Source organism: Battus philenor, unplaced genomic scaffold (assembly GCF_028537555.1).
Source record: "Battus philenor isolate CCGP_79_NKW_IND1 unplaced genomic scaffold, ilBatPhil1.0.hap1 SCAF_9, whole genome shotgun sequence".
Lineage (NCBI taxonomy): Eukaryota > Metazoa > Arthropoda > Insecta > Lepidoptera > Papilionidae > Battus > Battus philenor.
In genome coordinates, this window is record NW_027181759.1 from 15,602,115 (window position 1) to 15,624,492 (window position 22,378).

The 22,378-nt window shown below is 33.3% G+C and overlaps 2 protein-coding genes across 3 annotated transcripts in view; one reads left to right on the forward strand and one right to left on the reverse strand.

Moving 5' to 3' along the window:
- Positions 1 to 1,549: 1,549 nt before the first annotated feature.
- On the reverse strand, positions 1,550 to 10,733 carry Nup75 (nuclear pore complex protein Nup75). The gene is made up of 9 exons (XM_068775713.1): positions 10,582 to 10,733; positions 9,822 to 10,511; positions 8,563 to 8,685; positions 7,309 to 7,524; positions 5,830 to 5,939; positions 5,079 to 5,296; positions 3,907 to 4,125; positions 3,003 to 3,102; positions 1,550 to 2,659 (listed from the first exon to the last, which is right to left on the reverse strand). Exons 1-9 carry the CDS (start codon positions 10,654 to 10,656, stop codon positions 2,458 to 2,460), a joined length of 1,953 nt encoding a protein of 650 aa, XP_068631814.1. The 5' UTR covers positions 10,657 to 10,733; the 3' UTR covers positions 1,550 to 2,457.
- Positions 10,734 to 11,283: 550 nt separating this feature from the next.
- lqf (epsin homolog lqf) overlaps positions 11,284 to 22,378 on the forward strand; it is a 55,812-nt gene continuing 44,717 nt past the window's right edge. Inside the window, exon 1 of one of the 2 annotated variants that reach the window (XM_068775525.1) lies at positions 11,284 to 11,512. The gene's annotated coding sequence lies outside the window, so the exon portion shown is untranslated. Of the gene's footprint in view, positions 11,513 to 11,585; positions 11,900 to 22,378 lie in introns of those variants that run through there. The other variant, XM_068775527.1, reaches the window with a different exon arrangement.

A 22,378-nucleotide genomic window follows, 5' to 3' on the forward strand; every position in this document is an offset into this window, starting at 1 on the left:
TTCTAAATCATTTCTTGACTAAATGTAAAATTTATAGTCTATGTTTCTTATAGAATATTTAAAAAAAAAAACGTTTCAACTTTTGTTGTGCCTAAACGTGGATCCACGAAAAACCTAACAAAACTTTTTTAAAAGTATTTTATTAATAAAAGAAAAATACTAGTTATAATTCACAGGTTAATTGCACTGCTTACTGGAAAAAATTAAGAGAAAAAAAAACGATAGCTTCATGGTGTTTTGCAGATAGAGCATAGTAAAAAAAACAATTTTATTGATTTAATTCTGATTAAATTCGGTATTAAACGACAGCAAATTTCTTCAGCTTTAAAATAAGAAGACTTTTATTCGAACAGGAATTTGTAGCAAAAAAAATAATTTCAACGAATTCTTACGAATGCGAAAATCAAAATCTAAAAATATTTCTAATACAGGTAGGTTATGTATATAGTTTCTGACGATAAAATTCAAGCAAATACGCGGCTAAAATCTCGCAATTCTCTTACACGTTGTACAAATACGTCTAATTAAAATCTATTAAGTTCATTTGAATGAAGCCTGGGACTAACATAGAAAGGATACTCTGTACTCCAGAAACACGAAGACATTTTGTAGTGCTCCTAGAGTTATCAATGGTAAAAATGCAAGTTGTAAGTTTTTTTAGCTAAGTAATAGGTAGATCTTAAGCTCTGAGGACGCTGCATGCAGTTTCTAACCGGTCTAATTAGAAATCTTAAGGCGAGGCCAGTGTCCAGAAATCAGCCTTACTTCTGAAATGATTAAGAAATGGACTAATATATAGCTACTTCCACCATGCAGCAGTAGTCGTGTAATAAAGTGCACCGCCCGCCAACCTGCTGATAAATGCGCATGTGGCAAACAATGTGAATTACATAACTACCACCGTTAATTCAGTCAACTCGTGTTTCGCCCCTCCACGGGGCATCCTCAGGACTCCTAAAGTAGCTATATAAGTCCTTTTCTTACTTAGGATGGACTTCCGCAAAGTAACACCTGAATCTATTAGATATTCTGAAATGATGATGACGGCGCATAGAGTAACAGCTCATACAGAATATATAATATACAATACAGAATATACAAAATCCTTTCGAATATTTTCAGCTAAAATTATCCTTATTTTTAACATACTATAGGCTTATCATCTTTCTAGTATTTTTCAACACAATTCCCAAAATTTGTCTATGGTCTTGCCTAGTCTGTTACCGGTTTTTTTTTTATCTCAACAACATAACGTACAACCAGGTAATCGAATGAAATTATATTTTAGGTTTATTATTAACTTTTATTAATAGGGTTTTAAATAATGAGACATTCAAAAAAATAATTTATTTCAGTTTGGTATTTTATCTGAACAAACAGTATTACGTATGCTATTTTTTTGCAAAAATCTTAACGAAGTTTTACGAATATTTCTGAACGAAGTGTGACAGAGAGTGTATATATGTCTTTTTCTCATGCACATTTTTGACGGTAGAAATAAAAAAAAATTGTAGTCAATGACCTGCAGGTTACAATAAATACAAAATACTCATTATTTTATGTATATTTGGAGGTAGTTAAGATTCACAAAAAGCAAAAATGCATTGAATTGAATACTGGATACATGTTAGAAAGCGATGTACATTATTAAACATAGGTTCCCACTTGTGGACAATTCTTACAGGGTGTGGAACTGGTTCCAAAAGCAAGGCCTCTAAACCTCTATTCTCATGAAAAAAAAACCTTTTATATATCTTCTACATTTCAGATTTCAAGCCGCAAATTAATAATAAAATATTGCAATTTTTTGTATAGGCTGTCCAAAAAATTAGGAAAACTGTTTTAAACACAAAATTTGTGTTTTTTAATTTTTTTCGACGTAATGTTGAATTATAAACAATGATTCATGAATGTGTGAAAAATTTAAGCAAACTAATTCAAATATTATTTCTTATTTTTATATAATGGCAACAATTGTGAAATCAATGAATATCAAAATGGCGGACCATATGTTTATCAAGTTTTTATACAAAAATACAAAACTTAAGAGGCTCTACAAGTACTTTCTTGTTTATCATTAATATCTTTTAATATTAGGGGGAACAGAAAGTAATGTAAAAGTTTTTATTTCTGATTAACAATATATTCACCTTCGCTATCAACAACCTTTTGCCATCTAGCATACAAATCAATGCCAGAGTGGTAAACACTGATAGGTTTTTCCGTATATGTCAACAGAAACGACATTACTTTCCGGTCACCCTAAGTATTTTTTCCTTAATTGTTTTATATTGTCTCTGGTCTCCGATTTTTAAATACATTTAACACTGAGCCATTTAATTCATTCACAATCTTCTGGTCTTGGTGACCAACTTTACAATCAAAACTGCAGCCTGATTGGCCTCCGCAGAAAATCCACCTTTAATTGTTGCATTAATCACTACACAATTCATACTGTTATTCTTCTTCACCATCTAGTAGTGCTGTTCTCGCCAGGTTCCTGACGCATGCCAGCCGGAGAAGTTCAGCCTTCTCTCCTTCAAGACATTTGGAACGGAGCTCTAGACATAAAATGATCTCATATGTGTCTGTTGAGGAGAACATTGGTTCCTCCGACTCTAATAGTGGAAGAGTGTCCAGTAGAAGAGTCTCCCAGAAGCTGAAACAAAGATTATATATTGGTAACAGTGCTCGGCATTTGATTTGGTACGTCAGAGACATTAATAACAAAAACACTATCGTATTTATAGAAAAGAATGTATAGGTAAGTTTATGGTACACCATATGCAAAAATTTATGGTTTCAAGTAAAACAAAATTGTTAATATAGGAAGAAAAAGCTTTTTACAATTCAGATAACTACAAATTAATATTTAATATAGTTTATTATCTGTCCCTGCAGACTTCATACTGCCAGAAGTTATTGCCCTGACTCTTTCCAATAGAAAATAAAATTTTGAGACATATTTTAAAGAAAGTGATCACATTACATGTAATACTTACTATTCTGGAGCAATTTTGGATGTGATCAGTGAAATAAGTAACTTTGCCGACTTTTTGAACTCTTTGCTTTTGTATAGTCTATGGAAATCACAATATTTTCCTGAAACAAAAAATAAAAAAATAACTTTAAATAACTCAACCTATAATATGGTTTATAACAAGTTTTAGTTTCATTTTAATGCTGTGTTACTATGTAAAGATTGATAATTTGTTTTATTAGCATTCTCTATTATTTAATATTTCAATAAATACAGTTTTTTTTTAAAGTAAGAAGATTGATTCAGAAATGATCTGCAGACAAAAGAATGCAGCCACAAGAACATGATGGTCGCTGAAGCCTTAAGGTTTTAGAATGGATATCACAGACTAGTTAGTGCAGGTTGTCCACCATGGAGAACAGATAACCTTGTAAGCTGCAACCTATGAGTCCTGTTGGAAATCTAAGAATCCAGCAGTGGATGTTTCATGTCTCAGATTTGTATTAACCTTTTATCGAACACATAGAGGATATATACTGAGCAGTAGGAATGCATGCGGTATGTATTGTAGGTTGTGGGTTCGATTCCCGGGATGTAATTTTAAATAATTCACACTTTGTGCATTAATTATATAGGATTACCTCTGCTTACAAACAAGTTTCTAGATGATGGGCAGCAGTGTCGTCTGCGTACCATAACACCACACTGGGATCACCAACGCATCTGTCAAGCGTGGCGATTATGGTATAATCCCATAGATATCTTATGGGGAGGACTTTGCCTTGCAGTGAGAGACTACGGGCTATATCAATGATGTTGTATGGCAGTGATTTCTTTCTATCTATAATAACTATCCTCATACTTATGTCAAAATGTATTTTCAATGCTAGTATACTGAAAAAAAAATAGTAAAATTGTTACAATACCTAGAAACAGTAATGTGTTATCCATTAGTAGTGTAGCCCCGGCTGTGAGAAGCATATCAGCTGCAGGTAGAGCTGCACCGGCGCAGTACCCGCGCAGTGCGGCGTGTGCTGCGCGTGCGCATAATGGTGCGGACCGTGCACGTCCCGCCCACGCCAGCGCCCCGCCCACTCGTCCCGCCCCCAGCTGTTTCGCGCTTACACAACTGCACACTGTCTGCACTGCAAGTATAAGCTACGCAGTTAACGATGGCTGAGGAACGCTCGATAGTTCATAAATGACGATATTCATATGACGTCATTTATGAAATGGAAAATATGAAGAGAGAAGCATTATTAATGACTTAAAATTTAATTAAATTACAATAAAGATATTACATAGCCAACAGAACTAGCAATGGGAACCTTTCCATAGTTACATACTTCAACACAGCTTAATGTATGGGACATTGCTGATTTTCAGTCACTAAATGAGATTACAAGTGTTAGTTGGTTTTCAACCATAGCATTATTAAATAAAAATTCTTAGATGTTTCCTCGTGAAAGAGTCGTGGCCAGACATATTTTTCTAGAATTTTTCTAAAATAAAACTAGCCTATGTTACTCCTTATTACATTGTCTACCTGCCAGTATAAATTTTGAAAAATTGGTCATGCCATTTCAGAGATAATGCAGAACACACAGACATATACAATATTAAAAAAATGTCATGTGAATGTAGTCAAAAGTGGTTACTTTAATATTACAAACATACGCTACAATTAATTTGTATAGCTGTAATTTTATACTTAAATATATATAGTCCCACATAGTTTTATTTTATGTTTTAGTAGGTCTGAGACATATATCATTTGAATAAATAGTAGAATAAACACAATGTCAATAAAATCAGTGCTGTGGGCCCAGGTCCCACAGGGGGGCAATTGGTTATTTAGGCCTATTCAAAAGTGGTCTCTGCACAAGTTTAACTATTATGCTTTAATATAAAAATATATATGTTACATAGGGGGACTTTACGGAATTTTAGAAAGACTAAGGTAAAATTTATGTAGTATATATGTCAAATAAAAATATTTTGAATTTGAATTCAACTCAGTGAGGAATATATTGGAATGTGGGAAAGCTAAACCCCATGATAATATAGTATATCCAAAAATTAAACTAAAGTTACATACCAACACCTAATAGTCCATACTTCTTGGCTTCATCGATAATCCTTATAGCCTTTGCCTCGCTGTCTATAGGAATCCTCTCCAACAATAGCTCAGCACGCCGCAAGCCCTCTGGTGGACATGTGGCCAAGTACGAAAGACCCACAGACCATAATGACTTGTGATCCATAATCAAGGATCCATATTCCAGAACAAGACTATCACGGAGACGTCTGGTGACACTGAAATAATTTAAATAATATTTAGTTTATGACATCACTACTGCTTTTTGGGATCAACTAGAGGTAGCATATGCACACAAGTGTAATCAATATGCGAAAGGGTGCAATATGAGTGAGGGAGATGGACTATTGCCCGGCTCTCTCATTGGCTGTCTTGATATTGCAATAGTCAAGCAATTTCTATAAATATGGAGCATTATAAATAATAAGGAATTATTGTTAACTCAGACTCGAGCAGTGGTATAGGTCTGAGACTTGAGATCTTAGGTCACGGGTTTGATTGCCAAGATATAATCGTATATAATTCACATACGTATTTGTAATTAGAGAGCCCTGAAATGGAGGTAACTGTAACAGCCTTGCACCTCTGAAAACTATATTTTCGTTTTTGTATTTGCCAGAATGGTGAAAAAAAATAAAGACCCCACTAATTTGCATCAGTCATGAATGAACTATGGTTACTCAGAGAAATTGCTTGCATCCCAACAGTGGGAGGATAAAGTTATTACAACATTTTATGTTCTTATACTTACTCAGTTTGGTGCTTGTCCAGAATTTCCAACTTGCCACAATGGTACAATATATCCGTTAGATGCGTTGCGAACCAACCGTTGTCTGACATCTGTTGTATTTCATGTATGACCTTGAAGTAAATACATTTAAATTATTTTGTATTCAAGTATCTAGAAATATTCTTGGATCGCGGAAAGACGTGGAAGAGATATACACCTATCCCCCGATTTACACGGTACTTGTATTACACGTTTTCGCTTTTACATGATTTTCCAAATAAGTTTTTTTTTTTGTTTTTATCGCACTCTACTAAATGCTACTGCTATTGAACACGTGTGCTGTGTATACATTTCACGGGGAATCCCGAGCTTATGTGCTGACTTGCTGCACAAGCACACTGTGTCTGTATTTCTTCGCATAAAATTAAAGTTTTATCTACGGAGAATAGTATTTAAGTGAAAGTTTCAAAGTTTCACATCAGAAAGATTTAATTTTTCACATTCGTAAATTACAAGTGAGTGCATAATTTAGATTATTATAAATTAACGGCTGTGATTAAAGTAAAATTCAGAGGGAATTAATGCAGGAAATGATGGCTGGGAAATGATGATATTTTAACTTCTCAATGCAATTTATTTTGATTTCTATGTACACCTAAAAATATTGGAAAAAAAACTGTTAAAAAGCAAAATTATGCATTTTCTGCAAGCTTTTCGATACACACGGTTTTGACTTAAAAAAAATTATTTTTTAATTTTCGATTTACACGTTTTTCTCAGGAACGTATCTACCGTGTAAATCGGGGGATAGGTGTATATATAAGCTGTCGACGCCAGTTTCTTGCTAGACAATAAGCATGAACAAAACCACAAAACGGCGATAAAACCATCATAGACTTATGGTATTGAGTCTCTTTAGAGTAACACTGTTAATTCTCAGTTAATATATGTGTGTCACAAATGTCTAATGGAGGTAAATAGTAACAACCTTGTAACACTTTTTCCAATTGCGGAATGTTGCCCATATGTTGGACTTATGATCTCTTTACATCATGGTAGCACAGACTTATTAAGACTAGGGGCCACTAGGGCAAATCATGAACTGATGGCGGGCCGGCCGCCAGAGGTATAGGTAATTAAATTTTTTTGGTTTTATTCTGGAATAGAATTCAATATTTTTCGAATGTACGAGAGTATTATTTTTGCTGTCGGCGGGCCACCAGTATTCGACCGGCGGGCCGCGGTCTGTGCATCCATACTTTAGATGGACCTTACCTAGTTTGACTGCTCCAGGTACACGACAACTTTAAGAACCGAGTGGACTAGCATTAATCAGGATCACCTAAGCAATGGTAAGAGGTATATCTCGGGATATCTCTATGGGATTATCGAGGTGAATTAGCAGTACACAGGCCATATAGAACGCAGAACATGATGGCCGAGACCTGTGTCCAGCTATGGACGTCTTACTACCTTTTTATACAACTCTGGGATTAGTACCTGGTGCAGATCACCTTCGAGGAGTGCGCGAACCACGACGTCCAACTGTGTCTGGGGTTGCGGACCAGCGAGAGCTGCGCAAGCGCACGCAGCGTCGGCCAAGTCACGGCGCCGCGCCCATGGACTTGTGAACAGCACGTACCCGCCCAGCACGTCGAACCACGACGCGTACTGCGGACGGATGGACTCGAAGGCAGCATACTCTCCGATCATTAGCTGGTTTAATTAAATTAAGTATATTTCTTTACCCTTACCATATCTCACAATACAATCCCATGTAAATTGACATAACAAATACAAAATCAAAAATCTTATTTAAAAATAGCGATAGACATGATAAAAAATAATACTCATTATGAGAGTTAACTAAACAAATACTTATTATGATTTTCAAATGGTTTTTAGTGATCACAAAAAGGACCAGGTAGAAGCAATTAGCATCAAGTATCTTCCCATGGGGAGAACCAGTGACCTTGACAAGGTCACCAGATGAAATTGTGCGTTGACATTCTATGCTATGTTTGCCAGTCTGTGGTCCCTTCTCCAAAACCTTGAAAGTCCCAGCTGAGACCTGTTTTTAGTGCCATATGGCCTGCCTACTACTTCAACATTTGCTATACACAATATACATAGCTTTAAGTTAAAAGTTACCTTTATTGGGAAACATAATTTGATTCCGGATTACATCAAATTAGGCTCTTTTCATAGTCTTATAACACACAAGTTTCAATGAAGAGAAAATAACATGAATACATGTGAACGCAGCTTTCTCCATTATTCAAGAATTACACCTAAGCTCTGACAATAATTAGTCATTATTTTCTGTATATACATCACAACAAACACTATAAATGATATTTGGGTGTATATGGGGTGGTTGGTCAAACATATAAAAGCTATAAAGGTGCATAAAAAGGAACTTTAAAGTTTTTACATTCATTTCTAATCACTGTAAAAAGTTTGAATGATGTGAAATGAGTTATATTATTTCAATTGCAGTATGAATAATTCGCATTACGTATCGCTATTGATAGTACAAAGTCTGTAAGGACAAATAGTGAACAATAATTAATTTTAATATGTAGTAATCAAATGTTTTTAAAAATTTAGTTTAAAAAGCTGACACCAATGATACATTAATTGACAGTATATGTAAAAATTCGCCCGTGTAAAGCTTTTAAACTATAAACAATCACCCTGTATATTTGCATGTGTTATGTAGGGTTGTATGATAGATAAATTTCTTTCACCTACCCTCATTATGAGTTCTAATTTCGGCTGCGATGACAATGATTTGCTGGTAAGTTTAGACCTGCATTCTGCTTGCCAGTGTTTCCAGACTATTGTGAACTCCCCAGTGGATATACCACCATAGACCTGAAATAATTTATTATAATACTGTCATTATAGAAAAAATATTTATATATTCTTCTAAATTAATTTTATCCTTTTCTAAGAAATCCCCTTTTGATAAAACACAAGGTACTTACCGTATTAACGCCACCATGACAAAAATTCTATTAACAAGCCAATAAAATAGAAAGGTAGGTGTAGGTTTGGCTGTTTTTGTTTTTTGATTTTATCAAAAGTGGTTCATTTTATATTTAATCATCAATAATTTAGGTTACAGTGATGTTTCACAATGGAATTTTTTTAGGAAAATTTTTGCCGTGGTGGCATTAATACGTAAGTACCAAACACAATTATGCCAATGCTTTTTCCAATCCTCAAAACAGTTGGACTAGTCTTTTTCCAGTACACCTTTCAAGATCCTCTTAGATTTGGATTTTATCTCCTCAATCATATCAATATGACATCCCCACATTGGCTTTTTGAGTTTGCTGAGTAGCAATAACTCATATGGAGCCCAATCAGGTAAATACAGAGTTTGTAAAACATTTTTTTCGAAAACATTGAGCAATATTGGCAATTAAGAATTGAAGTATTTGACAAAAAACATGTGAAACTCAGAGATTATTAAACCTTTATAAAATTTACCTGCCGACCTGAAGATTGGGAGTATTAAATAACAAATTTTACCTTACTTTTTTATTGAATATAATAAGGATTGTTTTGAGGGGACCATAACGTAATGTTACTTCTGTTGACATATTTTACAGAAAAACTGAATGATTTTACCACTCCAGCATTGAAAATTTGTATATTAGATGGCAAAAGGTTGTTAATACCAAAGGTAAATATTGTTGACTAGAAATAAAAACTTGTTAAATATTTAGTTATGTGAATTTAATCTAAGAAAGCGACATTACTTTCCCAAACCCCAAATATCTGATACCTAAATATATCATCTGTAAATAACTATAGCAAATACAACAATTATGTATATTTTAAAATCGTCCTCTACCATTGGGCTACCCTAGAGAAGAGTAGCATCCAGTGTATTCCAATGCCCTTAACAAGGTTGTATATCCACCTTGTGCATGGACATCCCAAAGAAGCTTACTAGCCCATGGTCTCTGGTAATAAATAGAATAAATAAAAATTGTACTTACACTATATACCGGCATAGTTCGAAGAGAATTATCAATTAATTTGAACTCATTTGTTTCTGCTAAAGAATGTAGTTTCAATAAACCTCTGGCCACATCTATTCTTCCTTGAACAACCATACCAACAACAGTGTCCCAGTATTCAGGGTGCTCTTCTGACCCTCGCTCTAATGCTACCAACATCTGCGCAGCAACCTGCTCGTGACATGGGAAATGAAACCTGACCCATTCCAGCAGAAACGGCAGAATAACGTCACCAGGAACGTTGTCTATGTACAATATCTCACAAAGATGCCATATACATTCGATTGAATAGAATATTGTAACGTAGGACTTTAAACTGTTCTTTGATAAGGTGTCAGTCTCTTTTTCGACAACTTCTTGTAATCCTTCAATACATACTCGGATAATCGATCTATATTGGCGGGAAAGTTTCAAAAACTCGACCTGATTGTCAGAATTATTTGAAGCCTCTGCGGCTTTTTGCAAAGATAAGAACGTTCCGTTTGATTCGTTAATGAGCTTTCTCAATACCGGCATGAACAGTAGTATCTCTTGACGTATTTTCATAATCTTGTCGTCTGTATTTATCGGTTCCTTGTTGACTTTTTGACTTCGTGGATAAATTGTGAATGTGTTGCCGCGGCGCCAAGCGCAAGCGACATGTTTCTCGAAGCATTTCTCTGGTAGTATCTGTTAAATATTTAAATATTTTAGAAAAACATACATAACCTTATTGTTTATTTAAGCCTTCTGTACTTACAAATGTTTTTACACGGTTGCTAGATTTTGAATTCTTTTCCTTCGAAGTATTCATTGAAAACCCTGATGTATTCATGATATCTTATAATACTCAACTGGAATTCAATTTACTAACAGTGACAATAATGCGACCGTTTTAATAATCAAATTTACTTTTTCGGGAATCAAATGACGTAAACGTACAATTGTTGCCAGTACCAGCTGTACTTGTTGCTTATATTCCTTCAACCATCAATATTTAACTTTATTTAATTTAAATATAATAAACATTTAACAATGAAATAAGAAAATCATAAAACGTTATAATATAGTAATCATTAATATTTAAAACCAGATTACTTGCAATACATTTGTATCGTTTCAATTTACGCTATACAATTGGTCTCAATAAATTAATAACGTAATATTATTATGTATGTTTCATTTAATTTAAAAATTTAATAGTCAAATAAAACGTTAAATATATTGAATTAAATATAAAATTTATATTACTAAATAAAACGATGAAATATAAGTAAACACTATGGAAGTTACGTTTTGTTTAACGTTTAGATTAGTAATAAAAGATAATTGCACGCTGCTCTTATAATTTTATATTTTAATTAATTATAAGAAGTAATGTTTTATTAAATATTTAAGTCAAAATGCGAAGCTTTAATTTACATTATGTTTCTATTATTTATATATTTTGTAATTGACCGGATGTACTGTTGGAGGACATGTTGATTTGTCATGAATGAGACGACTTTGTCATTTCTTCAAAAATTGTTTTGTTTAGATAGAAATTGTACAAAATTACGAAGTAAATCGCGTGACGTCGTGTTGTGATAAGTGGCTGTAGTATAATGTGCAATACGTTTTTACGCTGACGAATCGAGTAAAGAAAAGTAAAGTAAATTTTTAAGTAAAGAGCATCCCATCAGCACTCTTTGGTAAGTTTTATGATGTTGCATCAATTTGTCCTCGTCATTATCTTTTTATTCATCCGTCCGACCGAGACACGATTGCATTAAGCGTGGAGCTACTAAGCTTAACCTTCGTCGGTTAGACAAGTTAGTTTTTTGTAACTTAAGTTTTTAGGTAATCAAGTTGTCTTGAATTGAATTGAGGTCGCGAACTGAGTTCAGACGGTTTGTTTGTGAGTTTGGCTATTTTGTGACGTCAGTGGTGTGGAAGTAACAATGTCTTTGTGCTAATACGATAATGATAAATGTTATCTCCAATTGTGATATGATGTTGAGAGGTTGTTAGTGAGTCCCATTATTCATATATTAAGAGTTATATTTTTCACTATCTCCAGCAGATAACAGCTTTAATTTGTAAGTATTTTTTATATATTTACTATCAACAATATTAGGTTTAGAAAGTTTTGCAAAGGTATTTTATGAGATTATTTTTTTTTAAACAATCTATTTGGTCATGAATTACACTATCACAATGAGTCACGTGATTTCCAGTAGAATCTAGTGCTGAAATTGTTGCTCAAATTTGGTAAAAACATTATTTAAGTTGACGTACTTCAAGTTAAAGTTTAAATTGTACAGTCATGGTATTTCTGTAATTAGTTATTGGACAAAATTTGTTAGTAACAACCTAGGCCAATAAAGAGGTTTTACTTGATTTTTTTTTGTCAGAAAAGAAATATTTCACAATGTTCCTCCACTGTATGATAATTTGTTTGTTAGAAGTGTATAAAATGGCTCTTGTGCCTATTTTACTTTGAATTATCCTTGAAAGATAAAAAGTTAATTCTATTTTTAAAATGTTAATGTTATATTGGTAGAGTTATCAAGTAACATTTTAGGTAGATTCTGACATCATCAATGTTGAACCATAATGTGAATAAAATATAGGTTCTTAATAGGAAGGATATTTGGTTGACAATTGTGTTATGGTATGCAGAAAATGGTGCTGTTCATCAACTGAAAACTTGTTTGTGAGAATTTGCAATCCTTTACATTAATGCACAAAGTGAGAATTATACAAAATTTTATTTTGGAAATCGAATCCAAGACCTGTCATCGCAAGTCTTAGTCCTGTACAACTTGGCTACCACCAGGTAGGGTGTTCATTAATTGACTGTTACTGAACGATGTATTCATGTCTTTAAAGGTCTTGTATCTGTAACCAATTGAATTAAATATTAAAGCATAACAACACTCAAAACATTTATAAAGAATTTGTTAGAAATCATTTATTCTAGCAAAGTTTGTAGGTATCTCTGAAATTCGGGGCATTAAATTTTTGTTGGAGCTTTATGAAAATACAATTGTTTTAAAATGACCACTATTTGAACAGTCACCAAGCAGGTCTAGTGCCAGTGGAAAACTTTTAATCCCAAAGTATACCATTTTAAAAAAAAATTCTTTTACTATTTGCAGGAAGAGGTCTTATTTAAGTTTACATATAAATTTGTGGCTTGAAAACTTTAAAGATCTTATTAACAAACCAACTAAATGTAGCACGGGTAGGTCCCCCACTAGATGAATTGATAACATAGTGAAGGTTACAGGACGTAGCTGGATGCATGCAGTGCAAGATGGGTTATTGTGAAGGGCCTATGTCTGGCAGTGGGTGTCTTGCCTAAAATGATGTAGATGATAGATGTTAAGTGATTAGGAAAGTAAATGCAATTTAATTAGGTAGATGTTATTATTGTCAGTGGGGTCAAAAGTTTGTTGTGTGGTAACCATGAGCCTGTACACCTGGCAGGGGTAGGTCCTTAGGCATTGTCAAGGTTAGAGTTTGGTGATTTTTGAGGGAGGTGTACATCTTGCAGTAGGCGTTTATCAGCTGATATGATGATGATTATGTAATATATAACTTCGCAATGGGTTCAACTAATAGACAATCACCACTAGAAAGCCAGCTCCGAAAGGACCTTGTACTTAAAGCCCGCCCTTGAAATAGTAACCGACCGACAAACCTGACCTCATTGAACCTCCAACTCTTAGTAAGACAGCCGTTAGCATCGCCAAGTGGGTCAATTATTAAATCAATTAACAACTATGGAATAAAATATTAAAAACGCATTAAAAATCTATTCATATAATACTGCGATAAAGAAGTAAGATGAATTTGTTTATAAAATGTAAATTCTTTATTTATTCTTCCAAATTAATTTCATTTCCCTCCGATAAAACACACTTGCCAATGGTTTTTCGAGTCTTTGAAACACTCGGTGTAGCCTTTAAGCCTCTATTGAATCATAATGGGGTTTCCTGTATTGGCTTTTTGAGTTAGAATAACCAGAAGTCTCACGGAGCCAAGTCAGGCAAATGCTGTGGTTGAGACAATATCAGTTGAATTTTTGGCATAAAAAGTCTCGAAGAACCAATGCAGTGTGACATCGACCCATGAAGAAGAAACATCCTTCAAAATGGTTTATACTTAGACCAGAGCAATGCAGGCTTTTATAAACATATCTACCAACTTAGGAAAAAAATACCTGCCTTTCTAATAATGCCTGGGTAGTTTAAATGACAATATCACCTAATTAATCACAGTAGTATATTTTAAGATATATATATATTAGTCAAAAAAAATATGAACTCATTGAGGTGAACACCCTTGATTTGTTCGCGATATTTAGTTGTCAAATTTTTAATTTTTGATGTAATAATAATAATATATGTGTGTAAATATATATATTTATATATATATATATTTTTATATATATATTTTTATATATATATATTTTTTATATATATATTTATATATATATATATATATATATTTATATATATATATATATATATATATATGTATATATATCATCACTTCATTGCACGACTACTGCATACTGCATAGCGGAAATAGCTATATATTATTTCCTTTCTTAGATAGGATGGATTTCCGCAAGGTAACGCCTGAATCTATTAAATATTTAAAATATATTTCGAAAGAAATTCGTGTAATGGGTCGACTAAATTAATATAAAAACATTATTAAACTTGTAATAGGTTTTATGTCAACGCCCCGACCGGATAAAATGTCAATTACCGTTATAATTACTATCTGGTTTAAATATTTGCAATAAACGAGTTTCAATACGTCTTGTCAAATTTTTTCCATAATTTTCTAGATGAAATTGGAGGAGATAGGTATTAATGTTATCTTTTATCTTTTTGAATAAAAATATTATACGAAGCGTTTTTGTAAATATAAATGTTAGCAGTTGTTGCAAAGATTATGATTTTAATTGTGTCAATTTTTAGAGTATATAGAATAAATCACTGCCTCGTGGTTCCGTTCCAAAAAAGCATGACGCAAAGCGAATTGAAATTTTCTTTAGCAAACCATGTAAAGATCGAAGATATGTTTCAGGGTTACGTAAATAATACTTTTTAAAAAGAAAATTGAACAAAGTGAATATCCAAAAAAAAAAAACTAACAAAAATTCAATTAAATCAAACTAAAAAGGTTGTTGTAAGTAGGTTTTCTTAGATATCTGAAAGAAGTGGTTTTTGGACACATTAAATCTAATATATAAAATTCTCGTGTCACGGTGTTCGAACTTGAACTCCTAAACGGTTTGACCGACTTTTACCAAATTTTATATGCGTATTCAGTAGATCTGAGAATCGGCTACTATCTATTTTTCATACCCCTAAGTGATAAGGGGGGTGGTCCACCCCTAAATTATTTTTTTTATTTTTTTAGACAATTTTTTTGGTTTTTATTTTATTATGATACAGCAAACAAAAATACATACAACCTTAAATTTTCACCCCTCTACGATCAACCCTTATTTTTTTTGTTAATTAAAACTCTATTTTTTTTTGCAAAACAACGTTTGCGGGAACAGCTAGTTGACAATAAATGAGCTATGTATTAACACCTTAATAGTTTTACCTTTGTAACCAATTATCAAGGATTTGAATTTTGTCGACTTCGTTGAATTATACCAATTGAATAGTTATTATTTAATTAGAGGTAATTGGATGTTTTCGAGCAAGCGTCGGTAGCTTGTCAAGTCGGAATCCGGCTTACACGATATGTAATATATATATTAGGGGGCACCGGAAAGTAATGTTGCTTTCTTAAGTTCACACGATTACATTTTCAACAAGTTTTTATTTATAATAAACAATGTATTCACCTTCGTTATAAACAGCCTTTTGTTATTTAGTATACAAATCAATGCCGGAGCGGTAGAAATCAATCGATTTTTCTGTAAAATATACATATATATATATATATATATATATATATATATATATATATATATATATATATATATATATATATATATGCGCATTCAAAAGCACTTTTGATTCGTCGAACTACTATCGACTCGGAACGCTGATCTGTTGAGAAGATCCGGCCAGAAATATAACTCAAATGATTCAACGATGTAAAGGTAATTTAATTATTTTGTAACGTTATTACGTTCGTTAGGTAACAATGGTTATCGTATGGCGTCCACTAGCCGTTTGATGCGGTGTGGGAAAGTTCCCCACTAGGTGGACCTATGACACGGTGTGAGGTCCAGTGACCTTGGGGTGATTGGGAGGACTGACTGTGAAGCAGAGACGAGGGAAAAGTTCACCAGCTGCAGTATAGCATCCTTCATAGGTGACGTTGGAAATCAACACATTTTGATTTAGTTATAACAAAACAGAACAAAACAGGCATGGGATGATAAAAATATAGGCGAAATTAACTGTGATAGGTATAATAAAGAAAGATTTTAACTACACCAATACCTCACTTTGCGTCGTGGTTACGTTCCAAAAAAACAAGACGCAAATTGAAACGCCGCAAAGTGAATTGAGATTTTCTATTGCAAACCATGTAAACTACGAGTTCCGGGGTCACGAAAATACTACTTTTTAAAAAGAAAATTGAACAAAGTAAACTTTTAAAAAACAAAAATAATATAAATAAATTGGAATAATTTATTATTCTCTTTAAAAAAAAAGCACAACACACTGCGTAATTGAAACTGAACTCTAAAATTAGCAAAATAGACTGAAAATGAAACTTTATTCAAATTGCGTTGATTTTTAGTTAAAAATAGAATCCCTGTGTTTTATGGCATGGCGCAATTTGAAACAAAAGAATTGACATATTTGAGAAAAAAAAGAAAATTTCAAAAAAAAATTAAAGACTCGAACCCAAAAACTAGTACTAATTAAGCAGCGACGCAACTGCGAAAAAAATATAAGAGATGTGAAGGATGTAAGTTTTTTCTATAACAAATCACTTTTTGTATATATATACATTAAACCTATTATTAAAAAAAAAGTATTATATTTATAATTTTTCTCATGAATCCACTTTAATAAATGGCGTCAAAACGTGCCTGGACTTACGCAAGCGTCTCAAAGCGGGGAATAATTAATCATGTTGTCGGGAAAGCCCCGCAAATGGTTTCTTATTAGGCCGACCACACACTTAAGAGATAATACGTAGAAAATTACACGAAGCAACTATTTGAGTAAAGAACCTGGTATAAGTTTTTGTATACTATGCATGTTGCGGGTGCCCAAGATGGTTTGTACAGAGCTCTTGTGGATACTTAGTTTGGGGGGGGGGGGGTTCAATATATTTTTTTCGTTAACAGGTTTTTGATTTTATTTTAATGTCATGAATTCTCTTTTTAAGCTTAATATTAGTGCTCCCAGTGGCGTACCTAGAACTTTTGCCGCCCGGGGCGATCTCCAGTTTGCCGCCCTTTCTATTATATGTCAATCAAATAGTGGTTTTTGATTTAAAAAAATATTGATATATCACTTCAAAGTAATCATATAAACTTTTCAAAAGAAATGACATTTATAAACTGACATCAAAAAAATTTAGTTAGGAAAAATTGCCAAACAAAGTCGTAAAGATCTTTTTACGAATTCAACGAATTTTAATGAATACAATGAAATAAAATTATTATCTTGTTCTTGAATTAGAATCCAAAATTTACACTAAAATGCATTTATATACACCGAGGAATAATATTCGAAATCATAAATTTAATCATAATTTATATAAATCAAATATTAAACTTATAATAATCATTTATTATTCAAGAAAGAAAATAAATTTAAAATGAAAAAGTTGCTTTTTACAACCATAAGTAAATATAAAAAATGCCGCCCCAAGGTAAGTGCCGCCCGGTGCGGACCGCACCTACCCCCCCCCCCCCCCTAGGTACGCCACTGAGTGCTCCTAACACTGATGTTTGTCTTCCCCCTCTCGCCGCGCGCATACCTAAGGCGTGGTACATCGGTTTCAGCAGCCTTACCAACTTCAGCAGTTTTACATGTAAAGCGAGTTATATGTAATAAATAAAAGTGTGTTTAAAATGGATCCGACAACCCATCTAGAGGAGTAGTGGTAGCCTAGCGCTTGTGGAATGGGACCAATTGTAAATTGCGAGTTTGATTCCCGGGATACAACCTTATATAACTCACACTTTGTGCATTAGTTATACAGGATAGGCCACTGTTCATAAAATATTTCCGAGGTACAGTCAGCAGCGTCCTCTGTGTATCATGATTCCACACTCCGATCTCTAACCCCATAGATATCTGGTGCGAAGGCCTACACCTTGCAGTGGGCGTTTGTGCTGATACGATGAAGCGATCTAGTGTGAAGTCAACCTAATGTTATTGTTTTGTAGCGCTATTCTATTTTCAATTTTTTCGCGCGCTTGGAATGATGCCATAGATTAAAATATCTTATAGTTCAATGTAAATATATTCTGTTTACTCAATGTATGTTTTCTAGACTCTGTAGATATATGCAATGTTTAAATTAAATTATTGAATAGAAGAGGAGGGTAATTTTTTTGGCCTTGTTTTTGAGGACCTCTCTTTCTCTCTTACCACGGTAAAGCAGGGACTTGTCAAGCTCCTCTCTCTTTTATATCTGCCATCCATTTCTCTTTCTTTCTCTTCACCATATCTTGCATTCCTTTTCTTATCTTTTCTTTCGTACATCGCCTCAGTTTCATAGTCTTCTTTGCCAGATTTTATATTTACATTAATTTTTATTTTTGAATGTTTATATTTACATTTATTTACCTCGGTTAATTATAATTTTGTTTACTTATTGTCTATATGACAGTTTATTACCAATTACTTTACTTTTGTTTTATTTAAATGTTTTAGATTGTATATTTTATTTGTTTGCTATTATCATAGGTTCATCATAGCATGTAGGTTTAGGTGGAAGGATGTGTTTATATGGAAACTTATTTAATTGTACTTTCTATAATAACGGTACACGTGTAGCCATTAAAATATTGAAAATAACAATACAAATAAATTAAATTATTATATTAATATATACGAATAAAAATTCTAAATATGTGATATTGTGAAATCTACGCGTGTGTCAATGTTGTCATATTATTTCTTCCAGAGCAGTTTCCCAAACTTTTTTTTGTCGTAGACCCCTTGCCATGTTTTTCCGTGTTGGATAGACCCCCTACTTACCTGATATTGATTTCCTGTAAATTTCTAACTGTAGTGAAGTTTAGTGTAAAAAACTTAAAATAAAAACACATGTTAATTTATACATTTATTAATTGAATTTAAATTAAAACTACTCAAAATAAAATTTTGTATTTGTTATGTAAATATATGTAACATTAAATAAACATTTTTTTTATTTCATAGGTACTTTTAAAAATAAAGTAAATGTTTTGATATTATGAGATAGTATGATGTAAGTAAATAGGTACTATCAGTGTATGTGTTGAGATCCACTGTCGTGGACCCCCATTTTCGTTTCATGGACCATCAATTTTTTTTTCGCTGTCGTAGACCTTGCAGGTTGTCATAGACCCCGAGGGATCGATGTAGACCACTTTGGGAATCACTATCCTAGACCATAACACAGTATTGCCATATCATTTTTTGATATTACTGCCTAATGTCCGCACATTTCACAGACTTAAGTCTTTTCAGTTTTGGAATTTTGTAAATTCCGTTCTTAGCTGTCTTCTATTTGTAGAGAGGAATAATTCTACAAAATTTCAAATTTCTAAAATTCATGGTTTCGGAGATATCCTGATGAGTGTGAACAAGGTATTGTCATATCACAATGTCTAAATCAGAGTTCCCCAAACTTTTTTTTGTCGTAGACCCCTTACCATGTTTTTCCGTGTTGGGTAGACCCCCTACTTACCCGATATTGATTTCCTGTAAATTTCTAACTGTAGTGAAGTTTATTGTATGTACAAAATGTATTGCGACCACAAAGCGAATACCAACATCCTACAACTTACACAATTTTATATATACACGTATAATATTTTTTTTACTTTATAGGTACTTTTTTAAACTATGTAAATGTTTTTATTGATATTATAAAATAGTATGATCTAAGTAAATAGGTACTATCAGTGTATGTGTTGAGATCCACTATCGTGGACCCCCATTTTCATTTCATGGACCCTCAATTTTTTTTTCGCTAACGTAGACCCCTTGCAGGTTGTCATAGACACCTAGGGGTCGATATAGACCACTTTGGGAATCACTGGTCTAAATTAAAGTGCAATTCCACTGCGGGTTACTTATAGTTAAGGTGGAATTTCATCAGACACGAGCGAATGTGATGTCTCTGCCGTTCGCGGCGGATGTGGTCCAATGAAGTTAGGTTCAATGATCTAATCCCGCGTCGAGTTCGATGCACCGTATGACATTCTCGCGCACGATTTCGGCAAACACGATGACAGACGCTTTGATATCATTGTGTTGTCTATTTTAGAGAACAATGTCAACGTTCAAATTGTATTAAAGATAAAAGATAAAATTGATCGTCAACTTATTATCTAATATATAAAATTCTCGTATCATGGTGTTCGAACTTGAACTCCTCCGAAACGGCTTGACCGATTTTTACCAAATTTTACATGCGTATTCAGTATGTCTGAGAATCGGCTACTATCTATTTTCCATACCCCTAAGTGATAAGGGTGGTCCACCCCTAAATTTTATTTTTATTTTTTAGACAAGTTTTTTGGTTTTTATTTTATTATGATACAGCATACAAAAATACATACAACCTTAAATTTTCACCCCTCTACGATCAACCCTTATTTTTTTTGTTAATTAAAACCCTATTTTTATTTTGCAAAACAACGTTTGCGGGAACAGCTAGTCTATTTATATTTTTGACTGATTCGCAAGGTGTTTATTAATTTTAGTAAAATAAATAATACAGAGCTAACAAATTCAGTTAGTTCCTGTCCTCAATATGATAGAGGGAGTATGAGAGGTCCAAAAAAACAGGATCATAAAAAACAAGGTCTATCAACGAGCCAATGAGGAAATCCGTAGGCGAATGATAGTATACGAGGTGTGTTCAAAAAGTATCGCGAATTTTGAATTTCCGCGGGTTACATATATTCGAATTTCGATTTTTTTTTTTCTGGTGTTATGATGGTACACATGTCTCTCACTTATGCTGACAAGTTCGGCCATTTTGAATGTTCAGTTAATTGTTGACAGCTGCTCTGCTTGCACGTGTTTTGGTTCGTTTCCGATTTTTACCTATTCAAAAGAAATGGAACAAAGAACCTGTATCAAATTTTGTACATAGCTCAACGGAATGGCAATAATTTCTTGAATTTACAAAGAGATAAACATACCGTCGTTTTGTTAGTTATAGTCGTATACATCGACCTACGAATGACTGAGACACTATACACCAATACCTCACTTTGCGTCGTGGTTACGTTCCAAAAAAACACAACGTAAATTGAAACGACGCAAAGTGAATTAAGATTATCTATAGCAAACCATGTAAAGATCGAAGATAGGTTCCAGGGTTACGAAAATACTACTTTTTAAAAAGAAAATTGAACAAAGTAAACATTTAAAAAACAAAAATAATATAACTCTGCCAATAAATAAATTGGAATAATATTTACCTTTTTTGTAAACAGATACAACACGTAAAAAATTATATAAATTTATAATTCTCTTTTTTAAAAAAAAAACAATAACACTTACTACATTACAAAACAGTACGCAATTGAAAGTGACCTCTAAAATTAGCAAAACAAAGTGAAAATAAAACTTTATTCAAATTACGTTGTTTTTACTTAGAAAGGAAATCGCTTAGTTTTGACAGCATGGCGCAATTAGAAACAAAAGTGTTGTCATCTTTTTGAAAAGAATTAAAGATTCGAACCCAAAACAACGCAACCTCGAAAATCTAACGACGCACAGTGAAAATTAGTAATAATTAAGCAGCGACGCAACTTTGAAAAAAACGCAAAACGAAACGACGCAAAGCGAGGTATTGGTGTACACACGGGTACATGTATTTACAGACAGTGTACACGAGGTACTTCAAGGTGTACCTGAAGGTCATTAATGAGAATTGATGCAATTATGGACAACAGACAGACTAATACGGCTTCAATTTTCTTATCCGCGGCAAAATAACTTAAACCAAGTTACGTGAGTTGACCTTTGTAATTAGTAGCTTACAATGTCATCTCCGGTTAATAATGAAGTTAATAATCCAAGAAGGCAGGAAAATAAGTAAACAAAACCTTACGCGCAGATGTTCATGTGTGAGCTCTGGGAGTCTTCGTGCACCTGTGACCCAGGGGTGGACTAGACCGTGGTAAACGGAATAACAAGCTCTCCCGTATATCTGACTGTGAAGGTCATCAGAGACTGTATAGCATCCCTCATGGGAGACGATTGAGACCGTCATGTTTCTGCGGTTTTGCAAAAAAGTTGTGAAAGATTTAAAAAAAACGAACAAAGTGGAGGTCAAAAAACAAAATAACAATAATACCGGCAAAAATAACTGTGATAAAAGTATAATAAGGAAATAAT